General features: G+C 42.0%; 1 protein-coding gene across 1 annotated transcript in view; it reads right to left on the bottom strand.

Annotated features, from left to right (window-relative positions):
• Window positions 1-19281, bottom strand: part of nyap2a (neuronal tyrosine-phosphorylated phosphoinositide-3-kinase adaptor 2a) — a 219428-nt gene extending 200147 nt beyond the window's left edge. Inside the window, exons 1-2 of the mRNA XM_063044831.1 lie at window positions 18638-19281; window positions 16856-17097 (exon numbers count right to left, since the gene is read on the bottom strand). Of these exons, the coding sequence (XP_062900901.1) occupies window positions 16856-17058 (203 nt within the window). The 5' untranslated portion in view covers window positions 17059-17097; window positions 18638-19281. The remainder of the gene's footprint in view (window positions 1-16855; window positions 17098-18637) is intronic.
• Window positions 19282-22217: the final 2936 nt, after the last annotated feature.

Genomic DNA, 22217 nt, shown 5'->3' on the forward strand with positions numbered 1-22217 from the left:
CCCAGTGAGAAAGTATGTGATACTTGATCTGTTATCATGGAATGAGACAGCACAGGTGACAGATCACCTTGCATTTAGTGATCATAATGCCATTAGATTCAAAGTAAATATGGAAAATGATAGGTCTGGTATTCAGGTTGAGATTCTAAATTGGAGAAAGGCCAATTTTAATGGTATCAGAAAGGACTTGGCAAGAATGGATTGGAACAGGCTGTTTTCTGGCAAATGTGTACTTGGTAAGTGAGAGGCCCTCAAAAGTGAAATATTAAGAGTACAAAGCTTGTATGTGCCTATCAGAATGATAGAGAAAGATAACATGTTTAGGGAACTTTGATGTTCAAGAGGTATTGAGGCCCTGGTTAAGAATAAAAAGGAGGTTGATAGCAGGTATAGGCAGGTAGGAACAAATGAGGTAGTTATGCAGTATAAGAAATGCAACAGAACTCTTAAGAAATAAATCAGGAAGACTAAGAGAAGGCCTAAAGTTTCCCCAGTAGACAAGGTGAAGGAGAATCCTAAGGGATTTGACAAAGGTCAAAATTGTTGGTCCTCTGGAAGATCAGAATGGTAATTCATGTGTGGAGTCAAAAGAGTTGGGGGAGATCGTAAATATTCTTTTTGCATCTCTACATACTTAGGAGATGGACACAGAGTCTATAAAAGTGAGGCAAAGCGGCATCAACCTCATAGAACCCTGTACAGATGATGGAGGAGGAGCTGTTTGCTATCCTGAAGCAAATCAGGGTGGATAATTCCCCAAAGCCTGTAAAGGTGTTCCCTCAAACACTGTGGGAGGTGTGCAGAAACTGGAGGGGTACAAGTAGAGATATTGGAATCAATCTTAGTGACAGGTGAGGTGCTGGAGCATTGGATGATAGCTAATGTTGTTCCGCAGTTTAAGAAAGGCTGTAAAATAAATAAATAAATAAATAAATAAACAAACAAACAAACAAACCAGGAAATTATAGGCTAGTAAGCCTGTCATCAGTAGTGGGAAAGTTATTGGAAGATATTCTAAGGGACCAGATATTTAAGTATTTGGATAGACATGGACTGATTGGGGATAGTCTGCAAGGCTTCGTGCATGGTAGGTCATGTCTAACCAATCTTACGGAGTTTTTCGATGAAGTTACAAAGAAAGTTGATGAAGGCAAGGTGGTAGATGTTGTCTACATGAACTTTAGTAAGGCACTTGACAAGGTCCCTTATGGGTGTTTGGTGAGTGTGCTGTATATGTCCTTACAATTCTATGGTTCTAATATATGAAGAAAAAAAAATATCCAGGTTGTTAGTGCAGTACTCCTACCCCATATTACAGTCATCACCTTAATCCATGTATTTGATCATGGTCATGTCATCTTCAAAACGGCATTCTCCATCTCTCAAACCTTGTCTCGTTGTTCCAGTGACTCCGCTCATCTGCTGCTGAAATACTTACTTATACCTTTAATACTTGGCTATTCCTATGGATCCAGGTTTTTTTTTCCATCTGTAAACTTTTAAACAAAACATTTACTCCCTGTGTCCTAACTTGTACCAAATTCCAAAAAGTCATCACTTCATTTCCAATGGTCCTATTCAATCCCTGCTTATAAATTTCAATATTCTTTTCAAATTCATCCATGGGGAAGCCCTTCTGACTTTCTGCATCCTTTTCAACATTTCAGATGTTCCTTGATCCTTCAATTTTGCTTCATTGACCTTCTCTAATTTTAAACAACCCATAAATTTGACCCAACCATCCGGATTTCCTTCCCCAAACCTTTCCATCTCCTTCTTTAAGATGCTCCTTAAAATATACATCCTTGACCAAACATTTGGCCATCTGCTTTCATACTCTTTGTGCAGCTTTGTGTCAACCTTTGAAAACACCCTGTGAGAGAGCCTCGAGTGGTTCAATGCAAATTGTTATTATCAGTGACAATCATGGTTTACTTGATATGTTCAGCCATAGATTCAATGCATCACTTTGCAATTGTATCCTTAACTTCCTGACCAGCAGACCCCAATCAATAAGGATAGGCAGCAACGCCTTAACAAGGATTATCCACGAAACCAGTTCCCCACAAGTGTAGCACTTGTTCCACTTACAAGGATAAGTGCCAGGAGAGAGGAACAAGTGCTACACATGCCCTTACACTTCCTCTCTTACCACCATTCGGGGCCCCAGACAGTCCTTCCAGGTGAGGCAACACTTCACCTGTGAGTTGGTTGGGGTGATATACTGCGTCCGGTGCTCCCGATGTGGCCTTCTATATATTGGCGAGACCTGACGCAGACTGGGAGATCGCTTTGCTGAACACCTACGCTCCGTCCGCCAGAGAAAGCAGGATCTCCCAGTGGCCACACATTTTAATTCCACATCCCATTCCCATTCTGATACATCTATCCATGGCCTCCTCTACTGTAAAGATGAAGCCACACTCAGGATGGAGGAACAACACCTTATATTCCATCTGGGTAGCCTCCAACCTGATGGCATGAACATTGACTTCTCTAACTTCCACTAATGCCCCACCTCCCCCTCGTACCCCATCCATTATTTATTTATATACACACATTCTTTCTCTCTCTCTCTCTCCTTTTTCTCCCTCTATCCCTCTGACTATACCCCTTGCCCATCCTCTGGGTTCTCCCCCCCCCCCCACTTTTCCTTCTCCCTGGGCCTCCTGTCCCATGATGCTCTCATATCCCTTTTGCCAATCACCTGTCCAGCTCTTGGCTCCATCCCTCCCCCTCCTGTCTTCTCCTATCATTTTGGATCTCCCCCTCCCCCTCCCACTTTCAAATCTCTTACTAGCTCTTCCTTTAGTTAGTCCTGATGAAGGGTCTCGGCCCAAAACATCGACTGTACCTCTTCCTAGAGATGTTGCCTGGCCTGCTGCGTTCACCAGAAACTTTGATGTGTGTTGCTATTTGGATGCATTACAGCTTGGTATGGCAACTGCTTTTCCTGTGACATCAAGAAAATGCAGAGGATTGTAGATACTGCTCAGCATATCATGGAAACCAGCCTTCTGACTATGACCTGTCTACATTTCTTATTGCCTCGGTAAAACTGCCAGCATAATCAGCGATCTTTAAGGTCATCGTAGCTGGCAGAGGTAGTGGGGACAAGCTCCCACTACCTATTAAACGATCCCAATGGCGTGCATTGCAAATAGCCTCTGACAACCAAGTCCAGTGCCTGGCCTTCATAGAAGGCTTAGCTACTAAGGCCAGGAGATTCATTTCTACTGACAGGATAAGGGGCGAAGGCAGGTTACTGGCGTCTAAAAGCCAGTCGCTTAGGGTAGTTGGGGCTCATTAGCCATGGTTGGCAGCTCCTTTTGGAGAAGGAAATCTCTGATCCATTGGCTTGCAGCTATGCCCATACCCAATTATGGGAAAAACTTTGGGAGTAAACCCCGTCGAAAAATCTAGAGCTGGAGCCCCGAAAGCAGTTCAACGTTGAGCTCAATGCTGACTGACAATTCCTGAGATTCCACTGGTATCAACTCATGTTGGATTCTGCCATTCCTTTGGATTCATCTGCTTTGTGAAGAGGGGGAGCTTGCTGCATGGGCAACACCTTGCTCTCCATATTGTACTGCCCTGGCCTGCATATTGGCTTGCGTATCACATAGACAGCTAGGATGCAATATTCATGGCCAACCCTGACTAATGGAGGTCCTTATAATCAAAGATCCCACCCACTCTGGACGTTCTTTCTTCTTCCTCCCCCCCCCCCCACCCCCATCAGGCAGATGGTACAAAATCCTGAGACCATGTACCAGCAGGTTCAAGGACAGCTTCTGTTCTACTGTTATTGGATTACTGAGTTGTTCACTAGTACAATGATATTAACTGTTGACCTCACAATCTACCTCTTTGTGACCTTGCACCTTACTCCATCTTCATTGCAGTTCCTCTGCACAGTAATACTTTATATTACAATGTGTTATTTTAATCTTGTACTACTTTAGTGGGTGGTTGTAAGGAATTGATCTAAATGTACAGTATATAAGACTAGTTTTTCACTGTACCTCAGTATATGTGACAATATTAATTCAGTTAACAATTGATTAATAATTATTTTGTGATATTTGGTGCTGGCATCATGGCTACTTTTGCCACAATGTGGCGCTGAAACTAGTTCAGTATCTGGTGTGCTCATGGAACCATAAAGTACACCAGTTGCATATTTTGCAATGAAGAGCAAATGTATGCAAGGCTCATTTAGAGCCTATTTCCTATTTAATGAAGGACTGCTTCTCTTAATGAACACTTCATATGTAATGCACTGGGAGGAACAATAAAGTATTCAAATGAACTGCAACATCTGATGAGCACAGGCACCAGGACAACATTAACAGCTCCATCATGGAGGGAGCACTGAGTAAAGAAATGTCTTTAATTGAGGTATTGTTCGGTAGGAATGTTATTAATCCCTAGCCAAGTGTTTCACCTCTTGGTGCCAGACACAGACCAGCAATGAAATCAGTTATCACTACAATGCTTGAAATCCCTTCAAACTGAGTATAAAGTCTTACTATACCAAAATGTTCTACTCCTTCCAAATTATTTCCTATTTTAACATATTTACAAAATATATACACAAAGAAATTTTCCGCAAGAAGACTTGGTTTTATTTTTTTTTCTTTTTTTCCATCCAAGTATCTCCTTTTCATTCTGCTATTCTTCAGACACAAAGCCCAAATTTGTTTCACCGTCTCCAAATCGGTATCAAATAATATTATTGTGGCACAAGCAAATATTGTGGGATTGTGCCCTATCATTTCTCAAGAGGCAAAAAAATCAAGACATTGGCATTGAATTGCTCTATGTTACATTTGATTCTGCCACTTATAATTGTCCTAATATGCTTATCTTTATTAGGAAAATAATTTAGCATCAACATTATCAAGTTGGAATAACTCACAGCTGAGGGCAAAGGCATCAACCTTAGGATAAACCAAAACCCAGTCTAACTATTCAGCTCTATCCCAATTAGTCTTCAGGAAATTCTTTATTTTTATCTTAAAGTCTACATTTATCTCTAGTTCAATCATATGAACTTCACATATCTCATTCACCTTCATTTCACAGCCACCTCAGATTTACAGGATGCAAATAATGCAAGGATATACCTCCTCAACCATGACTTTACTGTCAACTAATCCTTTCCTCTTTCAGATAGAAAACAACTACCATCTGATTAGAGCCTTGAAGTGGTTGGGATGATGTTGGTCATCTCCAGGTCAGACAGGGCTCCTGACCTTTTTTATACCATGGACCAATACAATTATACAAGGGGTCTGTCGACCCCAGGTTGGGAAGCACTGCATCAGCATATTATGCCAACTGGGGGGGTTTATATGTGACGAGTCACTAAACCTGATTAACCTACAGCAGACAGGGCTGCATAAGTGTAGCCAAAGGCTATGACCCTAGAAGATGTAGTCATATCTCAGTTTTGTTCCAGAAGATCCAGAGCAGGAAATCTCTGAAGCAACCTACAGATGAAGGCTAGTAAGCAGACATATCAACATGCTTGGATAATTGGCAAGTTTGCATGAAATACAGAGCACAGGGGACTTCTGTTCTGTTCTGACTTTTTACAGGGCTTAAGGAGACAGTCCTTTTTAGCATTTAATGATAATCAGCTCCATATCACCCATTGATGGCCTAATGATCATATAGCACATGAGAGTTGAAATCCAAACTTCATTGCAACACAGCTGCAAACCATCCAGTGTATGAGAGGTACACAGCAACCTCTGGCTTACTGGCTCAGAGTGCAGCCATCCTGGCTTGAAGGCAACTTAACACAACAAGGCAACCCAGAAACCATCCTCCAATGGATTACTAGGATTAGTGAGACAAACTCCCAATCCTGGGAAAAAGTTTGGAAGAGTCGCAGAGATTCCCAAGTAATTTCTGTCCTTGTCCTTTTAGTTAGTAGAAGGTGGAATATTTACTGGGTCTCACTGAAGAAGTCTTCGTGAGTCACTCCTATGTGTCAGAGACCAACAGCTCACAGATCAGTGGCAAAATCAGCCCTCCTGCAAGTATCTTACTCCCTCTTCTACTCATACTTCATACTTAGGTCTCCAAAAAATACTAATTTCCTCAGTCTTTGCCAACCAGATCTACTTCAAATCAGTGACAACCTCTTCAAATCCTCTTGATGCATTGGACAAGAGGAGAATTAGGGATTTCTCTCCATCGGATGGCAATTTCTCCACGTGTGGCGGTAAATGGATCTTAATTTAGCAACAGCACACTTGTGTTGCACATTAATTAATTACATCAGCAACATATGCAGCCCACTTTTAGCATGATCCTGGGATATATACAGTCACATTATACTATTCACTGAGTGGAATAGTCCACACAAAATAGGTGACTGATAACATGTGATTGAAATTCAAGGAAAATCATACTTATAGTTCAGAAGAGATACAGAGCCTAAGTTTATGGCTCCTGTTCTTAATTGGGTTCTGATGAAAGTTCATTGACTTGCTGGGTATTGCTAGCATGTTCTGCTTCTGTGCCATGGCCCATGAATGTTTTTTCCTCCCCTCCATCTTCTGACATCTTGCTACCGATTCCATTAATCTTTGACTCCTGAGATCTTCTGCTGCCTCCTTGTATTTGCTGATGTCCCTGGTTTAGTTTGTTACTTCAATCTTGTACTTCATAAACCTGAATTCAACACAGTCCGTCTTCGAACAATCTATCCATCTTATTGCAGTATGTTTAAATTTTATTGAAGAGCCTGTGAGACACCTATTAAACATCTTCTATAGATCAATAATCTCCATAGGTAGTGCATTCTTTTTACAGATGCAAGCAACTGCATTTCCAAAAACCTATTAAGCATGTTAGAAAGCATTTTCCTTCAATAAACACAGTTGATTTCTTTAACTAGCCTTTGAATTTTGAAGTGGCCACTCATTTGATCTTCAGTGTGGGATTAATAATCGCAGAGGGTGGGTTAGATTAGATGATTGCTGGAAATTCTTCCGTCAAGCTTAATCAACTGATGCCACCAGGTCACGTCTGGTTATGCCCAATCATGTGCAGTGTACAATGTTGAAGTGGGTAGCAGATGAAACATAGAAACATAGAAAATAGGTGCAGGAGTAGGCCATTTGGCTCTTCGAGCCTGCACCGCCATTCAGTATGATCATGGCTGATCATCCAACTCAGAACCCTGTACCAGCCTTCTCCCCCCCCACCCCCCATACCCCCGATCCCTTTAGCCACAAGGGCCATATCTAACTCCCTCTTAAATATAGTCAATGAACTGGCCTCAACTGTTTCCTGTGGCAGAGAATTCCACAGATTCACCACTCTCTGCGTGAAGAAGTTTTTCCTAATCTCAGTCCCAAAAGGCTTCCCCTTCATCCTCAAACTGTGACCCCTCGTTCTGGACTTCCCCAACATCGGGAACAATCTTCCTGCATCTAGTCTGTCCAATCCCTTTAGGATCCTATATGTTTCAATAAGATCCCCCCTCAATCTTCTAAATTACAGCGAGTATAAGAATAGTCGATCCAGTCTTTCATCATATGAAAGTCCTGCCATCCCAGGAATCAATCTGGTGAACCTTCTTTGTACTCCCTCTATGGCAAGGATGTCTTTCCTCGGATTAGGAGACCAAAACTGCACACAATACTCCAGGTGCGGTCTCACCAAGGCCTTGTATAACTGCAGTAGTACCTCCCTGCTCCTGTACTCGAATCATCTTGCTATGAATACCAGCATACCATTTGCCTTTTCCACCACCTGCTGTACCTGCATGCCCACTTTCAATGACTGGTGTATAATGACACCCAGGTCTCGTTGCACCTCCCCTTTTCCTAATCGGCCACCATGCAAATAATAATCTGTTTTCCTGTTTTTGCCAGCAATGTGGATAACCTCACATTTATCCACATTAAATTGCATCTTCCATGAATTTGCCCACTCACCTAACCTATCCAAGTCACCCTGCATCCTCTTAGCATCCTCCTCACAGCTAACACTGCCGCCCAGCTTCGTGTCATCCGCAAACTTGGAGATGCTGTATTTAATTCTCTCATCTAAGTCATTAATATATATTGTAAACAGCTGTGGTCCCAGTACTGAGCCTTGCGGTACCCCCACTAGTCACTGCCTGCCATTCTGAAAAGGTCCCGTTTATTCCCACTCTTTGCTTCCTGTCTGCCAACCAATTCTCTATCCACATCCATACCTTACCCCCAATACCATGTGCTTTAAGTTTTCTCACTAATCTCCTGTGTGGGACCTTGTCAAAAGCCTTTTGAAAATCCAAATATACTACATCCACTGGTTCTCCCCTATCTACTCTACTAGTTACATCCTCAAAATATTCTGAGATTCGTCAGATATGATTTTCCTTTCACAAATCCATGCTGACTTTGTCTGATGATTTCACTGCTTTCCAAATGTGTTGTTATCACATCTTTGATAACTGACTCTAGCATTTTCCCCACCACTGATGTCAGGCTAACCGGTCTATAGTTCCCCGGTTTCTCTCCCTCCTTTTTTAAAAAGTGGGGTTACATTAGCCACCCTCCAATCCTCAGGAACTAGTCCAGAATCTAAAGAGTTTTGAAAAATTATCACTAATGCACCCACTATTTCTTGGGCTACTTCCTTAAGCACTCTAGGATGCAGACCATCTGGCCCTGGAGATTTATCTGCCTTTAATCCCTTCAATTTACCTAACACCACTTCCCTACTAACATGTATTTCCCTCAGTTCCTCCATCTCACTGGACCCTCTGTCCCCTACTATTTCTGGAAGATTATTTATGTCCTCCTTAGTGAAGACAGAACCAAAGTAGTTATTCAATTGGTCTGCCATGTCCTTGCTCCCCATAATCAATTCACCTGTTTCTGTCTGTAGGGGACCTAAATTTGTCTTAACCAATCTTTTTCTTTTCACATATCTATAGAAGCTTTTACAGTCAGTTTTTATGTTCCCTGCCAGTTTTCTCTCATAATCTTTTTTCCCCTTCCTAATTAAGCTGTTTGTCCTCCTCTGCTGGACTCTGAATTTCTCCCAGTCCTCAGGTGAGCCACTTTTTCTGGCTAATTTGTATGCTTCTTTGGAATTGATACTCTCCCTAATTTCCCTTGTCAGCCACGGGTGCACTACTTTCCCTGATTTATTCTTTTGCCAAACTGGAACGAACAATTGTTTTAGTTCATACATGCGATCTTTAAATGCTTGCCATTGCATATCCACCGTCAACCCTTTAAGTGTCATTTGCCAGTCTATCTTACCTAATTCACATCTCATACCTTCAAAGTTACCCTTCTTTAAGTTCAGAACTTTTGTTTCTGAATTAACTATGTCACTCTCCATCTTAATAAAGAATTCTACCATATTATGGTCACTCTTACCCAAGGGACCTCTCACGACAAGATTGCTAATTAACCCTTCCTCATTGCTCAGTACCCAGTCTAGAATAGCCTGCTCCCTAGTTGGTTCCTCGACATGTTGGTTCAAAAAACCATTCCGCATACATTCCAAGAAATCCTCTTCCTCAGCACCCTTACCAATTTGGTTCACCCAATCTATATGTAGATTGAAGTCACCCATTATAACTGCTGTTCCTTTATTGCACACATTTCTAAATTCCTGTTTAATACCATCCCCAACCTCACCACTACTATTAGGTGGCCTGTACACAACTCCCACCAGCGTTTTCTGCCCCTTAGTGTTAGGCAGCTCTACCCATATCGATTCCACATCCTCCCGGCTAATGTCCTTTCTTTCTATTGCATTAATCTCCTCTCTAACCAGCAATGCTACCTCACCTCCTTTTCTTTCATGTCTATCCCTCCTGAATATTGAATATCCCTGAATGTTGAGCTCTCATCCCTGGTCACCCTGGAGCCATGTTTCTGTGATCCCAACTATATCATATTCATTAATAACAATCTGCACTTTTAATTCATCCACCTCGTTACGAATGCTCCTTGCATTGACACACAAAACCTTCAGGCTCACTTTTACAACACTCTTAGCCCTTATATAATTATGTTGAAAAGTGGCCCTTTTTGATTTTTGCCCTGGATTTGCCGGCCTGCCACTTTTACTTTTCACCTTACTACTTTTTGCTTCTACTCTCATTTTACACCCCTCTGTCTCTCTGCACTTGTTCCCATCCCCCTGTTGTGAATTAACCTCTTCTCTCCTAGTCTCTTTAATTTGATTCCCACCCCCAAACCATTCTAGTTTAAAGTCACCTCAGTAGCCCTCGCAAATCTCCCCGCCAGGATATTGGTCCCCCTACGATTCAAGTGTAACCCGTCTTTTTTGTACAGGTCACACCTGCGCCAAAAGAGGTCCCAATGACCCAAAAACTTGAATCCCTGCCCCCTGCTCCAATCCCTCAGCCACGCATTTATCCTCCACCTCATTGCATTCCTACTCTCACTGTCGCATGGCACAGGCAGTAATCCCGAGATTACTACCTTTGCGGTCCTTTTTCTCAACTTCCTTCCTAACTCCCTATATTCTCCTTTCAGGACCTCTTCCCCTTTCCTACCTATATCATTGGTACCTATATGTACCACGACCTCTGGCTCCTCACCCTCCCACTTCAGGATATCTTGAACATGATCAGAAGTATCCCAGACCCTGGCAGCAGGGAGGCAAACTACCATCCGGGTCTCTGGACTGCGTCAACAGAATCACCTATCTGACCCCCTTACTATCGAGTCCCCTATCACAACTGCCCTCCTTTTCCTTTCCCTACCCTTCTGAGCTACAGGGCCGGACTCTGTGCCGGAGGCACGGCCACTGTCGCTTCCCCTGGGTAAGCTGTCCCCCCACCCCCAACAGTACTCAAACAGGAGTACCTATCGTCAAGGGGCACAGCCACCGGGGTACTCTCTATTACCTGACTCTCCCCTTCCCCCGCCTAACCTTGACCCACTTGTCTGCCTCCCATGGCCCCAGTGTGACCACCTGCCTGTAACTCCTCTCTATCAACTCCTCACTCTCCCTGACCAGACAAAAGTCATCGAGCTGCAGCTCCAGTTCCCTAACGCAGTCCCTTAGGAGCTGCTTCTCGGCGCACCTGGTGCAGATGTAGATGTCCAGGAGGCTTGGAGACTCCAGGGCCTCCCACATCTGGCACCGAGCTTACCTGGGGGAAGGAGGGTGTGGTGAAATTTCATTAGCCCCATTGTAAGCAGGTTGTTCTATTCATAGAAACATACATATTTGGTAAATTGGTTTATTATTTTCACATAAGACCATAAGACACGGGAGCAAAATTAAGCCATTCAACTGACTGAATCTGCTTCACCATTTCATCATGGCTGATCCCAGATTCCATTTACCTCATACAACTGCCCTCTCACCATATCCCTTGATGCCCCGACCAATCAGGAATCTATCAACTTCCATTTTAAATATACCCACAGATTCACCACTCCGGTTAAAAAAAAATCTTTCTTCCTTCTGTTCTAAAAGGTCACCCCTCTAGTTCTGGATACCCCCACCAGAGGAAAAGTCATCTCCACATCCATCTTATCTACGTAGTCTTTTCAACATGCGGTAGATTTCAGTTAGGTCTCCACGCATTCTTCTAAATTCCAGTAAGTACAGGCCCAAAGCTGCCAGACACTTCATATGTTAACCCCTTAATTCCCGGAATCATCCTCGTGAACCTTCTCTGGACTCCCGCCAATGACTAGTACACATCCTTTCTGAAATAAGGGGCCCAAAACTATTGACAATACTCCAAGTGTGGTCTGACTAGTGTCTTATAAAGGCTTAGCATTATCTCCTTGTTTTTATATTCTATTCCCCTTGAAATAAATGCCAACATTGCATTTGCCTTCTTTACCACAGACTCAACCTGTGAATGAACATTCTGGGGGTCTTGCACGAGGACTCCTAAGTCCCTCTGTACCTCTGATGTCTGAACCCTCTCCCCATTTAGATAATAGTCCACACTATAGTTCCTTTTACCAAAATGTATTATCATACGTTTCCCAACACTATATCCCAACCACCACTTCTTTGCTCATCCTTCCAATTTTCCCAAGTCCTTCAGCAATCACATTGCTTCCTCAGCACTACCTACGCCTCCACCTATCTTTGTGTCATTTGCAAACTTTGCCACAAATCCATTAATTCCACTATCTAAATCATTGACAAACCATGTGAGTAGCGGTCCCAATACTGACTCCTGGAGAACACCGGAAGTCACCCAGAAAAGGCCCATTGTTTGTTCATTATGTGCCATGTTGTATGACATGGGTGATCATAGTCCTTCCATGACCATGATTGTTCTTGGTAAATTTTACTACAGAAGTGGTTTCCCATTGCCTTCATTTGGGCAGAGTCTTTACAGGACACGTGAACCCACCCATTATCAATACTCTTCACTAACTGTCTTCCTGGCATCAGTGGTCCCATAACCCGGACTTGTAACAGGCACCAGCTGCTAATACATCCATTCTCCACCTGGTCCCATGGCTTCACGCAATGCTGATCGGGGGAGATAAGCAAGTTCTACACCTGGTCATGGATTACCTGCAGGTTAGTGGAGGGAAGGAGCACCTTATACCTCCTTTGGTTGAGCAGTATCTCCACCCCACCACCCAATCATTTCATCATCTCAGTATATTGAGGTCACACAGGGGAAATCAATATCAGAATGCAGAATAAAGTGCTACAGATACAGAGAAAGTGCCCTGTAGGCAGACGATAGGATGCCAGGCAAGATAAATTATGAGGTTGAGTATACTTTCTTGTCCTAAGGAATCATTCAATAGTCTTCTAATCTTTGAAATTGGAAGTACATGTTGGTTACTGAAGCTTGTGGAAGTGTAAAGACATATGTGGCTTGACCAATTAAACATGGCTCCCTTAAGGAGAGAGTAAACCTCATGTTTTTCCTGTGATGCACTAAAGACCTGAATAGAGGAAGTGGGAAGGAGAAAGGCATCAAGGATAGGGAAGGAATGGGAGGAGAAATCCCAGAATGTGAATCTCAGTGTAAAACCTGCCCGCATTTTCTGCAGATTCTAATGGCTAAAGTCAGTAATTCAGACACATTCAATTACATCTTCAGCTGCAACATACCGGCAATGACACAGCAGTAACCAGATCTGGGGGATACTAGGTATTCCAGTAGCCTTGGAGCAAGCAGCAACTCCTTGCGCTTCAGGCTACACCCCTCAAGGTACATTGAGACTTGGTGATCTAGAAGCATCAAACATAGTTTTACTCCAAGCAGCACTCTGCAGAATAATTATCCTGGTAACTGATGATCCCGTTGAATACAGATAAAAATAAAGATAAAGGTTAGCTTTATTTGTCACATGAACACTCCAGTACCTAATTAAAGTGGCCACTGAATTTTTATCTGTGGTCTTCTGCTGCTATAGGCCTTCCACTTCAGGGATTGAAATGTTGTTTGTTCAGAGATGCTCTTATGCACACCACTGCTGTAACATGTGCTTACTTGAGCTACTGTCACCTTTTTGTCAGCTTAAACCAGTCTGGCCAGTCTCCTCTGAGCTCTCTCATTAAGAAGGCATTTTTGACAACAGTACTGGCACTCACTGGATGTTGTTTTTTTTTGTTTGTCGCGCAAGTCTCTGTAAACTCCAGAGACTGCTGCATGTCAAAATCCCAGGAGGTCAGCAGTTTGTGAGATACTCAGATCACCCCATCTGATGCCAACAATCATTCCACGGTCAGAGTTACTTAGGTCATATGTCTCCTCTGGTATGGAGTTTGCTCTGAAAAATAGCTGAATCTCTTGACCATGCCTGCATGCTGTTATGTGTTGTGTTGCTGCCACATGATAGGCTGATTAGATATTTGCATTAATGAGCAGTTGTGCGGGTGTACCTAATAAAGTGGCCACTGAGTGTACATCAAAACTCATCGAAACTTACAGTGAAATGTGTCACTTGTGTTCAATCAAACCAGCATGGTTTGTCCTGCGGGCTGCCCGTAAGTGTCACTATGCTTCCTATTGAGGATGCGAGAGTACCCTTCTACTCCTAAGTACTTTATAGATGTGTGTGTGTGTGTGTTGGGCACATGAAGTTAACTATTATTGAGGTTCAACTTGTTGGTGCAAAGTATTAAATGGGCAGAGTACACTGATTGACATAATGATCTACCTAATCTGGGATCCCTTACAAATCAGAGGTCAAAGAAACTTTTGCAAATAGATCTTAGTTTGCACATCACAGCCACATTGGAGATGGCTAAGCAACTTTGGCAGCAAACAATGAGATACTTCAGGCAATATTTGCAGCCTAAAAGACAGCCTGTAATCCATGTTGGACCAGCCACAGTTACCATCCACATTGTCCAGCACTATTTACAGTTCAGAGGGTATTAATAAAACTGCTCTCAAAATCCCTATTGCCAACACTGTCTTTTTAAACAGACCAGGCTGAGTGTCATTAACATTTGACAGTTTAGCTAGTTTTTTTTTCAAAACCAATTCTTCTCCATCAGTACTTATAGACAATTCAACACCCACCTCCAAATTGACATTCTCCCATTCTCGATCACAGTGAATCTGCTCACTCTTAAATTGTGAATTGGTCCGTTTGTAATTCATTGACAAGCAGAAAATAGCCCTCTATTCTGACGACAGTGTGACAAATATCAATGTGTCAAAATGCTAGACATGAACAATTCTATTTATATGGCTTTGCAGTGCGAATTATTGGCCTTTCATGTCACTTTCCCTCAGGTGTCCTATTTATTCAGTAATGTTAACAGTATATCACTTTGGCTTTTATTAGTTATCCTATTTATATGGAAAGAGTGGGAGGAATCGGAACTTATCAAACAGGCACCTGTCAGCTAAATAATTTTAAAAGGTAAAGCGAACTCTGAGTGGGGGCGTGTAGGCATTAAGATTTTGAGCTTCTCTAAGGATCATCACCATGTTGTGATGGGGAGGCCGGTGAGTTGCCGAGATCCCGAGAGTGATGCTGTCTGGAGCTTAGTTCCTTGGGGTCACTCATAGCAAGCTGGAAGTTCCAGACAAAGAGTGATCCAATCAAGACCTCAATGGTGGAGGTGACAGAAGATGATGCCACATCACAACGCCAGTGAAAGATCTCCAGTCATCTTGTATTCTGTGCTACAGGACCGTGATCCCGATCTGTCAAGGACCATGTGGTGGCTATCGGTGCACCAGCCTCCTCACATTAAACAATATCATACACAGGTGTTCTTCATTACGGGAATAACCCCTTAGGAGAACATTATACTTGACCTGAGTGATCGCACTACTAATTCTATATTTTGGGCATGTGGAATCTGAAGCCTCGGGCCTCACTAACATGCTGTTATGTCCACATCCCACTTGGAGTTAGAAGCCACAGTACAGGTGAGGAAGATCAGGCTTGCAGGGAAATTGTAGCAAGGAGGTTTCCTCACTTCCCTGGGATGCAGCAGAAAGTGAAAGATCGTACTGTAGGCCCTAAAGGAGCAGTGGTGGCATCCTCATGGAGTTCCAGTTCAATTGCCTTCAAGACCATTTGGGCATTTGCGGACCACGGCATCTGGCTACCAAAGTCTCTAATATTAAAATGTTCACAATGGAGTATGAAATGGAGCCACTCGATTTTAGCTGCTCAGTAGGGTTCAAATCCCTACCCCCATTCTCCACTCTAATGTGCATTTGACAGTGCTGCCTGATTTTTCTTGCTTTTATTGTCCCTGTCCTTCAGTCTAACATATCATAATGACAGACTGATGTTCCTTTCACTCGCCAAGGTCCAATCATCAGCCTGTTTGTCTGGCACATGAAGGAGCAAAACATCACTGATCTGAAGAATGAAGGAGAAAATCAAGCTAACAGGTATCACCAACAGCTACCACACTCCAGAACATCTGAACTTATTGTGTATTGATCATTAAGGAACCCATGTCCCTTGGAAACTTCCAAAACCTCTTCATTTGCTCTTGAAGTGTAGCTGCAGAGTTTTGAAGGCAAATTTGGCAGTTAGTCAAAGTGCAATATGGTTTGATGTACAGCAGGTGAAATGAATGAGCATTTCATCAGCTTTTGATGGTTTCAATTGCTTGTGCTTTTGCAACAGAGAGAATGTTCTGTTTTGTGTAACACAATGCTTGGGGCTTCTTAAGTGCTTTTCACTGGATGGTGGTATGGGGTCTTTTAGGTTCACCTTGACCATTAGAGCATGTATGTTGGATCACTGTTTATTGCAGCATCAGGATGAGGCTCAGCCATTATTGTGATTACAATCAACATGCAGAGACTTCCATTTCAGATGTATTTTTCCAATAAAGTGCTTCTGTGAAAATGAAATGACCTTCATATTACAAAGAAAACTTTCCTACCCTGATGTATGTTTTGCACTAGTTCCATGCAGCCACTTTCACGTTATATGTAAATATGAGACATTATAAATAAATCTTGCATCTGGCATACAGCTGTGACTGTCATATTTGTAATGTCACACTTATGGAAAACAATCTTAAAATGAGTTAATTGCTAGTCACTTTCCGTCAGTTTTTCTGACCTTGGAAAGAGCCATTGATTAGCGAAAACACTGGCAAATGACAGCCAATTACATGCAAATCAATCAAAGAGAAATCAACCTCCATTTGACCTCATAATATGACTATTTATGACAAATAGGCCTTGTGGCCTCAAAAGGACATTATACAACACTCCTCAGCGTCAGAACATTCTGTTTTGTGTCAAGTGGCATTATGTTCTTATCCTGATAATGCAACACCCTAAAATGAGCATCAATTACTAGCATTTTATAAATATCTTTGGAAATAAATACCATCTTTTTAGACACACATGCAAAATGTATTTAATAATTACCTCTTTATTGCTTCCTCTTGCCTTCTCCTTCTCTCACTTTTTTCCTTGAGGTAAGCCAAATTTGTTTCATTCCGCATGCGATCATTTTCACGAGCAATGTCTGAAGCATTCTGAATCACCAAAGCATCATAAGCCCTCAGTCCCTTATCTTCAATGAACTGGAGAAAATTGGCTAAGGCAGCATCTTCCTGCTTAGAAGTCATCTTCCTTCAGAAAGCAGATGATAAGGGGAGTAGCTCGTCCTGTGATGTAGAAACAGCAAGTGTGTTCAAACAATTCATCAGTGGTATTCTTAGTATTTCCAAATATTTAGTCATTTGCCTAAAGGGATTACTTTTACTGTCCACTATAAAAGTACAGGCCCACTAAATAGGATTATGCGTAAATGGTCGATTGGCATAAAGAATTTCAATGAATGCATTCCCCAAGAATTGAAACTATTTTGTCACTAGGAAGATCACAGCAAAATACTTGGCTTCTTGTTTGCAACTTCTAAAAACCATTATTGGAATATCAGAATCTTAGTTAAACGGATCCTGGAGTCCACTCAGTTTTTGTTTTAATCCGGAAAACCCATTGAAGATTTGATGGAAGCCAGTCTGATTACTATACACATTGCTTCAGCTGGATGCAACAAATTGACACAGAAACAATTTAGAAGTCATGCAATATTGCTGTGTCTCCTGATGAAGGGTCTCGGCCTAAAACGTCACTGTTTATTCATTTCCATAGATGCTGCCTGACCTGCTGAGTTCGCCTGGCATATTGTGTGGGCTGTTTCTATGGATCTGTGTTCATTGTTCTTGGTGGACAGGAGGGTACAAAGTAATAAAGAAAACATCTGAAAGTGGCAAGAACTCCTGTATACTTACCATGGGGATTGCAGATATGTGACTATGAAGTTTCTGGAGGGTATTTGAGGGAACTATTGACCCCAATTGCTCTCTTATAGAATTCCAGAGCCGAGCAAGAATACATTAAAAGTAATCTCAAAATCAGTTGTTTCATGTGACTTACAGTGGCTGTGAAATAAACTGAACACTGAAAACAAAATGGATTCTGCAGCATTTAGGATGTACAATACTAGTAATACTGCAATCCCATTTTACTAATGGGCTAAACATTTGGCTGAATGTGTAAGAAATAATTCCAGTGCAAAGTTGTAGTGTCTGGTGAAAATTGGATGACTCGATCATGATCTCAGCATTAATGATTGATAAACTATATAGGAATACATTGTTTTCAGTTTGCTGGCCAAAATGAATTATTAATAAAATATTGGCTTATTAGTAAAGAGTGACCTTTGCAGGCAGAATGTAGTGAAATGTTTAATTAAAAAAATACTTTAATTTTTTTTTTTGTTTATGTCATTATGAAGCTTGTCACTAGCTAGCAAGGAGAATTTATACCACTTAACCTTCTGAGCATTGAAGGACCAGTTTTGATTTTATAGCACACGCCCTTCCAGGTGTGGCACTTGAAAAATTACACTTCCAACAATGAAGTAAATCAAATGACACAGAGTTAAAAGTAAATCTATTGAGACTTAACAATACACATGGAATTTATGAAATCAGCTGAGTATTAATGACCTTGATCTATTTTGCATCAGTACTGAAATGCCTTTACAGCCATGAAACAGTTAATAGAAATCTGATAAGCCCACGAGCAGATTACACACACAGTCTCTCTTTTCCCCTCTGCCTCTCCCACTCTGTCTCTCACAGACACAGACACATACACATACACACAATGAAGAGAGAAAAAAAGCAGCAAACGTACCCACATATGCTGAGATAGGAAAACAGCTAAAAGACCTGTATCTGCTACATTTGCAATGACTAATTAACTTTTAGAGAAAGCCTTTCTTCTTTCCTGTCGACCACTGCACAGTTTGAAGGATTCTCTTCCCCAGTATCATAAATGTGCTGACTGCTCAGAAACACTTTTCAAATCAACCTTTCCATGCAACACATTGTATGAAAGCTTTAGGTCTTCCAGATTCCCGTAGTGCACGGAGGAAAGAAAAAAAGAAGGAAATTGTCAAGTGGATTTTTTCCCTTCTAGATTGCTTATCGAGCAAAAATAAATTGTCCTTGGGTTCTTTGTTGCAGGATTTAGCTCAGATTAAGAACAGGTGTTGCCATCCTCTTATCCACATCCATAACAGAAACCAAAGGGGGAGGCTGCCTGTAAATCATACCCTGTTTATCAGTCTAGTGAAGAGACAGCCAGATCTTTTTCACCCACTTTAAAGCATCGAAGGAAGCGACACTGCCCTAATGCAATCACCTCTAGTTCACAAACAAGCCTCATTTGCACACGGTGTTTCAGCCAGGCAAAAAGAGATGAGAATAACAAATACAGGGCAGCATCTTCTAATGGCTTCCCCCTGGAGCAGACAGACGTTTCCTCAATCTCCTCATTCTCCCGTTCAGATCCAGCAGGTTCTGTGCATTCTGTCTTGTGGCATCGTTTCTCCTCCCCCATCCTTACCCACAACCACCAGCCACCACCTCCTTCCTCCCCTCCCCCTCCACCCCCCCCTCCCCGCCGTAAACACAACTCCTTAATAAGTACTGGCAGGCTTACAATCCTCAGCTGTTTTAGTCCCTGAAACTAAATGCGGATTAATCAAGGATCCTGAATGGTAAATCAACAGTCACCAACGGAGCCTACCTTCTGGTAAAAATAGCAGCCCTGTTTAGATCTGTGTGCAGTCTGTAGGTATTTACTGACCATGCAGTCAACATGCCAGCACTCTGGACAGTGCTTGGCTAGACCCATCAGTGAGGGGTAGGGAGATAGTGCCTGTGGTGCCGGAGAAGGCAGCAAAACCAGCTTACTTTGCTTTCAATTTCAGCTCCCAGGGGTCTCAAACCTCATTAGAGACTGCTGTCAAGGCAGCATCTTGTGCTCTCTCCTCCCCACAACACTCCTCTTTGATTAGTGCATTCGGTTACACAGAATTAATACAATTCCACAGTGTAGCACTCCTTGTCTTCTCCCCTACAGCTAGGAAAATAGCCCAAGTGAATCTTTCACTGATTCACATCGTTCTCACGTGACAGCAAAGGTGAATTTTATCATGTGATGTCACTGTGAAAGGAGCAGCCAAAAGGCATTTGATGCTGAATATCTCCCATCAGTTCCCTTTATTTTTCTTTCTGCCACATATGGAGCGACAGGAACTTAAGCGTCATGTAGATTAATAAGTTGTTGAAAAATGGAATAGAATGTGATAGGGGTTGGGGAATATTTTTATTTTATCAAAACAGGCTAGTCTTCTCCTGCTGTCCAGATTGGTTATTGTGAAGAGCTTATTTCCCAGCATCATTTTCTGTAGATGCTAATTTCCTCCCTAGTTTGTAGCACCATGGACAGCAGCCCTGAGTCAGTGTCACGCTGTAGCTGGTAAACATGATACTTCTTTTACCCTTCAATACTAACAACATTTTATTAGTGAATTTATGAGATATCTTAACAAAGACCACAGTCCACATAATGATTTGTGCAATTCCATTAGCTTCCTTTCTTGAGTTAATTACAATTGTAGCTCAATCCACATTATGCTTTCTAAAGACTTTTAAGCTGTGGCTGCAGCTGCTGGTCTGTAATGCAGTGTCAGCTGGAATCCAAACAGGAGAGCCCCAGATTCCTCTGGGAATATATGCCCTTTACCTTAAAAGCCAAAATGTTAACATGTCCTTTATTTGTAATATCTTCTGCTGCTGGATTCCTTGCCTTTGCAAAAACGCCTCTTGCAAATGACTGCTCAGATCAGTGAACCTGAAGGCAATCAGCCAATCAGAACAAAAAGCCTTGAGCTGTGAATTATTCCAAATTCACACTTCAATAAAGAACAAAACAAAACATTTATCTTGGTCTTTTTCTTTTTGATACTTCTACTTCTTTCTTTGATCTCTTCTCCTCTTGCGCCTTGGACCGCACACTTCATGCACAATAGTGGGAGATCGGGCAGCCTGATGCCAAAGTCATTGTAACAGCAACCTAAGAGGCCGGTGAAAACAGCTGAGGCTCGAGTCATTTCTGATCTTTGTTCCTTACACATCTGCTGCAGCCTCCTCCTCAACATCACACTCTCACTCCCTGCATTACAGAATGAACTTCTGTACCTGAGAAAGGACAGATTTTTCCATTGTTGTAGCTAAGTGCAAAGCACCATCCAAGTGCTTTAAATCAAAAAATATTGAACAAGGATGCTTGGATATCCTAGACAGTCACTTTTCCAAAACAATACTCTGTAGCCATTTTATTAGGTTCTCCTGTACACCTGCTCATTAATGCAAATATCTAATCAGCCAATTATGACTCATTGCATAAAAGCATGTAGACATGGCTCAGAGGGTCCATTGTTGTTCAGACCAAATGTGATCTCAGCGACTTTGACTGTGGAAAGATTATTGGTGCCAGACAGGGTGGTCTGTGTATATCAGAAATTGCTGATCTCTTAAGATTTTCAGCCACAACAGTCTCTAGAATGAGTGGCAATTCTATGGTCAAAAATGTCCTGTTAATGAGAGAGGTGAGAGGAGAATGGTTAGACTGGTTCAAACTGACAGGAAGGCAACAATAACTCAACTAACCCATGTATTACAACAGTGGTGTGCAGAAGAGCATCTCTGAATTCACAGCGTGGTGAACATTGAAGTGGATGGGCTACAGCAGCAGAAGACTATGAACATATAATTAGTGGTCACTTTATTAGGTACAGGAGGTACCTAAGAAAAGTGGCCACTGTGTGTCAGTATGCTCTATTACACTGTGCAATTATACTTAACAGTTTCTCCTTTATGTGTAAGGTGTAAGCTTACTTTTTTACCACTAAATTGAAAAAAATTATATCGTTTGAAAATGCGAACAACAGGAATTCTGCAGATGCTGGAAATTCAAGCAACACACATCAAAGTTGCTGGTGAACCTAATAGTTGGAAAATATCAGTTTCGGAACAAGGAGTTGAAACTAAACTACAATATCTTCCTTCCATCAAAACATAAATACAAGTTGGCCATCCTCATCCCTGCATTCAGTGAGACTTGCTCCAATTCAGAAGACACAACAGACTTAATAGCTTCCACACAGCTGCCAAAGTCAATGCATTCAACTTAGTCTGTACTGTTAAATAAAGCATCATTTAATTGAGAGTTTCCACTCACTACAATAAAAAAGCCATTGATGTTATCTATCATCAGTGCACTGCATACTAATACTATATGGGTACTCAGCCAACTCAGTACTAACTGGACACATAATTGACTGTCTGAGTGGAAGACATGTTGAATGCTAGCTATGGGTGTATCCTTTGCTCCTTTGAATGCTACATATAAGCATACTTTGGGG

The sequence above is a fragment of the Mobula hypostoma genome, chromosome 4, assembly GCF_963921235.1.
Source record: "Mobula hypostoma chromosome 4, sMobHyp1.1, whole genome shotgun sequence".
In the NCBI taxonomy this organism is placed as follows: domain Eukaryota; kingdom Metazoa; phylum Chordata; class Chondrichthyes; order Myliobatiformes; family Myliobatidae; genus Mobula; species Mobula hypostoma.